This window comes from Euphorbia lathyris, chromosome 9 (assembly GCF_963576675.1).
Source record: "Euphorbia lathyris chromosome 9, ddEupLath1.1, whole genome shotgun sequence".
In the NCBI taxonomy this organism is placed as follows: Eukaryota; Viridiplantae; Streptophyta; class Magnoliopsida; order Malpighiales; family Euphorbiaceae; genus Euphorbia; species Euphorbia lathyris.
Window position 1 is genome coordinate 27485397 of NC_088918.1, and position 8367 is coordinate 27493763.

General features: G+C 37.3%; 1 protein-coding gene across 3 annotated transcripts; it reads right to left on the minus strand.

Annotated features, from left to right (window-relative positions):
* Positions 1-372: 372 nt before the first annotated feature.
* LOC136205259 (probable WRKY transcription factor 74) lies at positions 373-7155 on the minus strand. Of its 3 annotated transcripts, none has more exons than XM_065995779.1 (3): positions 6260-7155; positions 6047-6172; positions 373-672 (listed from the first exon to the last, which is right to left on the minus strand). In XM_065995779.1, exons 1-3 carry the CDS (start codon positions 6832-6834, stop codon positions 546-548), a joined length of 828 nt encoding a protein of 275 aa, XP_065851851.1. In that variant the 5' UTR covers positions 6835-7155; the 3' UTR covers positions 373-545. The 3 variants fall into 3 exon arrangements, 2 of the variants coding, with proteins under 2 accessions (XP_065851851.1, XP_065851852.1); XR_010675872.1 differs by lacking the exons at positions 6047-6172; positions 6260-7155 and adding exons at positions 2809-3208; positions 3778-4440 and having other exon boundaries at positions 545-672; XM_065995780.1 differs by lacking the exon at positions 373-672 and adding an exon at positions 4586-5356.
* Between the last annotated feature and the right edge of the window lie 1212 nt (positions 7156-8367).

The following is an 8367-nucleotide window of genomic DNA, read 5'->3' on the forward strand; positions in this document are numbered from 1 at the left end:
TTGAAGGACATCGTATTAAAAAGTTGTATATTGTATTAGGTGTTTTTTTTCTTCTCATTTTATGGTACAAACAAAAATAACTCCACAATTTCATATACAGATAACTTAGAAATCCAATCTATGAAATACAGAGGAGTGGAATTCGATTATAATTTCTTCTGTAACAACACCCAAAAATATCAACTGATAGCATTAAAAACACCACCATCAGTTATTTCTGAATCCGTCACTGAAATTTGATGCTATAGTTCAGTTCTTCGATCTATGATCCAATAGAAAAATTGGATTAAAATTCCTCGTCTCTTGCAAATTTTGATAAAGTGTAGATGTCAATTTTTCTTAGGAATTAGAATTGAAGATTGAAATTGTATGAACACGAGAATTTCTACTATAGTTTCAAATGTAATACATTTGACCAATCAAAAGAAGAGCAAGCTCAAACCGGACTATCTTGATACAATAAAAGTTGAATTGGTAACACCTCTAGTCTAGTATAGTCTCTGGTTTGAACTGCAGTCTATATCCTATATTATTATACAAATGGATTAGAGTAATCTGGAATGGTTATGTTCACCTTCATAGGTTACTATTAGCATTGAAGGTTCTTCAAGGCATGTTTCCACATGCTTCCTTGCTGGGCAACCTCTCACACTGCTACATTTGTAGTATCCCCTGCATTCATCGGAAGAGAACGGATATAACCTCCACTTACATACCAGTGCAAAGTTTAAGCTTAATATTTGTAAGATGATGTATTTCAAGTCTTATTAACGAAAGATAGAGTTTTTCACGTGCAATTTATATTCTACCCACCCTCCTCGATTTCTAGAGTTTTAATTACCAAATGAAGTTTGAAATTGCATGTATGATACAATCAAAATGGGTGATCAAACCCACACTCTTTGAGCGAGTGCTTGCTCTAGAGAATTTGAGAATTATTATTGATTAAGCATGATTGAAATAGAACAATAACCAAACTACTTATACTATAACGGAATCCTAATTAAGAAAGGAATAACAGAATCCTAATTATGCACTACTTATACTAGAAAGGGTAAATAATTTATTAGTCTCATCCCTTTTACCTAATACACTGTTTAGTCTCCATATTTTAAAAAAACACATTATAAGATCCCTATCTTTTATCAATATTAACCATTTGGTCCATTTGTCTATTCTTTTTTAGATTTTTAACCATTATATTTGGCATAAACAGGCAGACAGAAAATAACAGAGTAACATGACCATTCTGTATCTATTATGTCTGTCCTGAAAGCTAAGATATGTTCGGTTAAAAATCTAAAAAAACTAGACAGAAGGACCAAATGGTTAATATTGACAAAAGTTAGACTTTATAATGTGTTTTTCAAAATAGAGGGACTAAATATTGTGTTAAGTAAAAAGACGGGGACTAATAAATTATTTACCCTAAAAGAAATAACAGAATCCTTGTGCCGCGCTGGGACCCACTTTTCCCGAATTGGCCAACCTTCAACAACTGTTGTAGCAACAGCATGTGTAACAATGTCCTCTTAATAAAAAAAAAAGGGTATTGCTAAATACCGCCCTTAATTTCCGTTTCACCGCACTGTTTTGACCATTTTACCCTTGCCACTTTTTTTCCCCCTAAAACCTTAAAAACTCTCTCTAGTTTTCTCTCCCGAGCACAAATCCCGGATTTGAAAAAAATGGATCAAAACATTCCCGAAGACAATGAGTTCGAACACGAGGTAATAGTACGAGAATTAAAAACGTTATTAATCATTTTTTTATTTTTTTATTCGAATTTTGCCTGGGCGGGTGGCGATTACCACCCGTTCCTTAGGCCGATCGGATGAACTACCCGATCGGCCTAAGGAACGGGTGGTAATCGCCACCCGCTCCACCCATGGAACGGGTGGTAATCGCCACCCGCTCCACCCATGGAACGGGTGGTACGCGCCACCCGTTCCACCTTTGGAACGGGCAGTACGCGCTGCCCGTTTCCACCTATGGTGGAACGGGTAGCCTGCCCGTTCAGGCAAAAGTGGGCAGAAATTGCCCCGAACTAATTTCGAACGGGAGAAATAGGCCCGAAGTATTTTTTTTTGTAATTTTAATGTAAATTTTTCGTATATTCAGGTACCGATAGAAGATTGGAACCCCGATAACATTGATTATAGTTCACGTTTTATAACGGATACCGTTTTCCCCTCCAGTCAGGATGCTATTGATTGGGCAAAAAAGATAGCTATTCAAAATGGGTTTGAGCTTGTAATATCTTCGCACAAAAATGGGGGTAAACAGAAGTTGTTGCGCTGTTCACGGGGTGAACGATATAGAGGTGTTGTGAAAAATGATGAAGATCCTGCAATTAGGAAAAGTAAAACTAAAGCGTGCCGATGTAAATTTCAGATTAAAGCCTATCAACATGCAGACCTTTCGGGATGGGGGATAAAGGCTAAGGCTGGGTTAACTGGAATGCATAACCATACAATGCGTATGTATCCAGAGGGAAGTCGGCAAATGAGCGGACTCAGTATCGCATCTAAACAAATTGTGCGTGATATGTCTTCAGCTCAAGCAAAGCCTTGTGCTATTTTAGCAGCAGTTAAAGAAAAACACCCAGAGGACAACTCAGTAATTAAACACATATATAATTACAGGGACAAAATGAGGAGGGACGCGTTTGAAGGTAGAGACATGGCTAGTCAATTCTACCATATTGCTGTGGAGAACAAATATGTCAATTACACACAGGCTGATTCAGGTGTGATAACGCATGTGTTCATGGCACATCCAGAGTCAGTTGATATGTTCAGGACTTACCACTGGTACATCGGCATTGATTCAACGTACAAAACAAACAAGTACAAAATGCCGTTTGTTGAGATTGTTGGGATGACGCCATGCAATAATAACTTCAAGATAGCGTATGCTATTGTTAAAGACGAGAAGAAGATGCTGCGGTAGAAGAAAATCGTCCGTCTCGACCCCTCGTCACAACGCCACGATCTATGGGGATAGTATCAGCACTAGGACGATGCATAGAAGCATCCCCGTCCATGTCTATACCAGCCGCCTCATCCCGTCCCTCAGCACGCTCCGCCTGTGCAGCATGTGCCCTCCGGGCGTCCGCCATAAACCGCTGCTGCTCCTCCCGGTCCCGCCGAGCAGATGCAGTAACAGGACGTGAAGACGTGCGTCTAGGGTCAGCTCCCTCCTTATCCTGTAATATTATTTATTTATAAGGTATATTCAATTTAACATAATTTTTTTTTTCTATACGTTCGGGTTTGCCTACGCCCGGTCCGTGCAATTTTTTTTTTAAAAAATTCAAAATTTGCCCCTTTTTGACCTGGGCGGGTGGTTTACACCACCTGCCCTAAGGGCCAAACGGGTGCGGCGCACCAGTCGGCCTTAGGGCCGACCAGTGCGCCGCAAACGTTTGGCCCTTAGGCCAAACAGGTGGCGCATGCGCCCCACCATAAGGTGGAGCGCATGCGTTGTACGCGTTCCACCTTAAGTGGAACGCGTACGTCGAGCGATCCACCCTAAGGTGGATCGCACGGCGCACGCGCTCCACCCTAAGGCGGAGCGCGCGGCGCATGCGATCCACCTTAGGGTGGATCGCTCGACACGCTGCATCTCCACCTACGGTGGAACGCATAGTTCATGCGTTCCACCGTAGGTGGAGATGGATTCCGGCGCCCGCCTAGGCGAAATTCTGAGATTTTAATCCCGAATTTCGGCCCGATTACTCACGATTTTGATAATTTTTTTTATGGAAATACTTACCGTAATACCCATGTATCCTTTGCCGATGCCTCCTCTTCGTGCCATCTCGTTTTTGGTCGGTTTTTTTTAGAATGGAAAAGATGTTGAGAGGATTTGGAATTTCAAAACTTATGTTTGAAATAATGAGAAGGGCAAAAAGGTCAATACAGGGCGGTGAACCGGAATTTTAGTGCGGTATATAGTCGCCCACTAAAAAAAAACACCCATCTTCTGTTTTTGAGGTTTAAAAGGTTAAAGATGTCACTGTTTTTTATGGGAGTCTAAATCTGCTCTACAAGACTAAATTTGTAACTTATCTCTTTTTTTAAAAGGTAAGTTACATAATAGTCCTAATTAATTAAATTATGTACAAGTATCTCATATTCTAAAAATAATTATCAAATTCTTAAAATTTAAAACTACTTACAGAAATTCACGGTGAAAAAAACTGTAACTACATTTGACAAAAGCAAAAATAAAAAAAAAATGAGAGCTTGATAAGAATAAAAAAAATAACTGGAAAATGATAAGAACCATAAAAAGAAGTTGCAAAACTGTAAAAGAAAATTAAAAGCTGATTTCTAACGTAATTTTTTTTTTAACTTATGGGCCAACTGCCATTTAATGCCCGCTTAGTTCTCCTTTTCATTCCAAACATTTGAATATAAGTATTTGGAGTAAATTACACCTATGGCCAGTGGACTTTACCCATTTTAACATTGTGGCTATTGAATTTCAATTCTTCACAGTATGACCATTGAACTTTACACTTTGTTACACTGGTGGCCACAAAGTGTAAAGTTCAATGGTCATACTGTGAAGAATTGAAGTTCAATAGCCACAATATTAAAATGGGTAAAATCCACTGGTCATGAGTGTAATTTACTCTAAGTATTTGATTATGATTGAAAAAGAGCTTATAAGAGCATCTCCAACAGCCTCTGAGTAGCTCCTCAAATCACTAAGTTAAAATTTGAGGAGGGAGAATGAAAATTCATCTCCAACAGCCTCTTAGTGGCTCCTCAAATCACTAAGAGCCTCTTCATCTTTTCTATTAATAGAGAGCTTCTCTCCACCTCTTAGTGCCTCCTAACTTCATATTTTATTAATAATTTATTAATGATATGTCTCTCTCCTCACACTATTGGTAATGTAATAATAAAAAATAATCTTAATAATAAAATAATAAATAAGGAGTGAATATAAGGAGCATTGTTGGAGATGATATATCTTAACCACTCTTAAATCACTAAAAAAAGCATTTGAACAAGACCACGGACACCATCACTAAATCATATTGACTATCCGAAAGCCTACCTTATCAAGCTAATCAAATCATCTCTGTCAACAATTGGTTCACATTCATTCCCAGCTAACCGTGAACAGAGTGACTATTAGGCAAGAGGGACACCTCCTTAGTGGTACTTTCTTTATTCAACAATCATTCCCATGGTCATAGTTCCTTTCGTTAGCTTTAGAAAGGGGGTTCCCCCGGGATCTACTAGTAATCGCCTTTCGGCCTAGAGTCTGCCCTTCCAACTTAGGCCATTTCAGTCGACGGATCCTATTGCCTTGACTCCTACTGCCCTACCACCAAGACCTACAAGAGTCTCTTAGAAATGCTCTAATAATAGCTATTTCAAAGAAAAATCAACTAATTTTTACTGGCAGTTACTAGACATGAATAGATGTATTGGCCCCATTCAACCTCCTAGGCCCATTTGGACGACACAATTTGAACAAGAAAAGATTAGTTTAGATTCTGACCGAACCAGTCCGGTTAAACTCCGCTTACATCTAAGGGTTTGAGTTTTATAAAAGTAACACGGGCGGATCCAGAGCAACCTATACTATTAATATAATTATTTATTTATATATATAAACTGTAATTTTATAGGTGAGTTTATTTGTTTTGGGATCTAATTTTTAAACGTGAAGTCTAAATAAGCCTAAAATAATAGAGGTCTAAGTTGGATTTGAGTTAAGCAAATCTTTTTTTCTTTTTTTTTTTTTGACAAAAGTCCATTACGTCTCACCCAAGCGCTGCCTAGCTGTCCCATAAACAGATCTAAATGTGAACAGTCAAGTTATTACATCAGTAATATTCATCTGGATCCTGAATCTCCGTTAAATCTATGCTAATTAGAATCTTACTGTGAAATTCAAAGCATTTTATTTCTCAAATTTAACAAGCTAGATTTAATAGTGAATAACTAAATGCAGCTAGAACTCACTTGTTCCGATCTAGAAACTAAGAAAAAAGCAAAGGTTTAATTATGAAAATGAATACCTAGGATGAGGCGAGCCCTTGATTGGTTTCTGGCCATATTTCCTCCATGAAAACTCATCAGGAGGAATATCTGCAACTCTATTACTGATAGCAGGCACTTTTATAGATCTCTTCACCCTCAATTTCCTGAATCAAACTCAATTAATTCACATCACAATAATCAAATTCAACAGTTTAATTTCTCTGAAAAAAAGAAAAAAGAAAAAATCATACCTTCTCTTAGAACAGTGGCATTTACCACCAGTTCCACATTTCACACTGCCATCTGAACACTTTCTTCTTGTCTGCTGTGAAATCTGTTCAGAACTACTCTGAGGAACACCAATTAAATGGAATGATTCTCCATCAAAATTAGTCACAGTACCATCCATACTCAAAGATGATCTAGATGATGAAATGGTCTGATACTGCATCCTAAATTGGTATGGTGGTTTTGTGATTTGGGGATTTTGGAGAGGAGGCCTGAAATTTGAAAGTGGGGTTTGAAGATAATTAGCAGGTATAATTTGGAGAGGTGTTGGTGCTAAAATTGTTGTGTAATTAGGGGTATTATCTAGAAAGAGTTTTTGAGGCAAAGATGATCTGAATTTGAACTTGTTTAATCTTCTTATTTTTCTTCCTCCATGGCTGCTTAAAAGAGACACCACTCTTTTGAATTTAGATACAGCTTCTCCAGTTTGTATCATCAAGTTTTGAGATTGAAATTCATCTTTGGATTGAGATAAAAGCTGAATAACTCTGTGGCAGCTCTCAACAGCTGCCTTGTTTGCTTCCTCAATCTCCTCCATTTAAATCCCTAATAAAAACATGGCTAATTGAGACTGTAACTATCACTAGAAAACATAATAAAACTCAAAACCCATTTTCATGAATGGCTTATACTGAAATGGGTACTGCTCAAAACTCAAAAACACTACAAGAAAGGATAAAAGATTAGTCCTTTAAACATGGGAAAAATGAAGATTGTGACCAAAAAGAAAAACAAAGGTGTATCTTTAACTTGAAAACAACGTAATGAAATGAAATTAAAGAAGAATTTGGGAAAAAGGAAAAGTAAAGTGGCAGAGGTATAAAAGAAAAGAAAGAAACATAAGTCTCGATCATACTACTACATCCTAGAAAGACACAGTTACAATTCATTACTTTAGTTTTTAAAATGAATTCTTCATAGGATTGCTTTGTCAAAATGTCTGCAGAGTAGAGTAGGTCCAAAGGAAAATCTCAAGAGAAAAATGACGGCTGAGATGTAAGCCACGTGGGAAAAGCATTGACACATGTCCCCAAAAATGCAGGGCTTTTTGTAGGGCATAATGTCAGAATATAGTTGACCTCAACAGAGATTCTCTCTGTTTTAGTGCTGGTGTTGCTTCTGTGTTTTTCGATTAATGCCATTTTAGCTCACATTTCATATTTTGCTTTTGTCCTAATCCATTTCTTTATTTGTTGTCACTATGGTTAAGGAATGTGAATAGTTCGGATTCGGATTCATATCAAAAGATTCGGTTTAAATAGTGGTTATCTGATGTGGACAGCTAATCGACTAGATAAGAGGAGACGAATAGTGGAAGAAGCCGGATCAAAAAGGCAACGCAATAAGACAAAAGAAAACTCATTATGTTGAAAAATATAACTCACACGGCGTGTCGGGCTCTTTAAAAAGTATTGCAAATCAGACTCGCCACTCGTTCCAGCTTTTTCCTAATTACAGCTTTCTCATCCTTTAATTACCATTCATATCACCCCTTTACCTCTAACCCATTTTACCCCTTTAAGTGTTACGTATTTAATTTCATACATTGGCCTACTATATAATTTGTATTTAGGTTTTGAGATACTATAAATTCATCTCTTTCTTTGTAATAAATTAACTTCTATCAAATAAAAAACCATTATTTTCTTTATGAAGCTTTTATTAAGGTTTTAACCTTCAACCATGGAGGATTTATGATTTCCTACGGATTTAGTCCGTAAAACCCGAGATTAACTCCATCTAGTTTAGCTAGAGAAGAACCATATTTGTTGATTTAAGATTAAAAGCAACTCGTTCAACACCGATATGTATCAGTTGATATCATAGTCGAGCCGTTTTCTAAACGGGGAGTTCTTCGACAATGATTCAACCGAGTTTTTCACAAGCCTTAAAAGAGTTTGTCGCTAAGAGCCTTGAAGAACGACAAGTCGAAGCAAGAGAGATGGTGTTAGTTTTGATTTGATATGATCAGTATTTTAGTCTTTTCCCATGTTGGGTATTTTAGTTTTTTATAGTTCCTTTCTGAATAAAGCTATATATAGCTCTTGTATTGGCATTTTGGGAATATATG

What these genes read in the sequence shown, in the direction of transcription:
- LOC136205259 (XM_065995779.1), bottom strand. Translation starts at nt 6,834, where the DNA reads ATGGAGGAGATTGAGGAAGCAAACAAGGCAGCTGTTGAGAGCTGCCAC. An exon ending in TGCCACTGTTCTAAGAGAAG is followed by an intron (nt 6,173 to 6,259) that starts GTATGATTTTTT and finishes AGTTTGATTCAG; the next exon opens with GAAATTGAGGGTGAAGAGAT. An exon ending in AAGGGCTCGCCTCATCCTAG is followed by an intron (nt 673 to 6,046) that starts GTATTCATTTTC and finishes CGATGAATGCAG; the next exon opens with GGGATACTACAAATGTAGCA.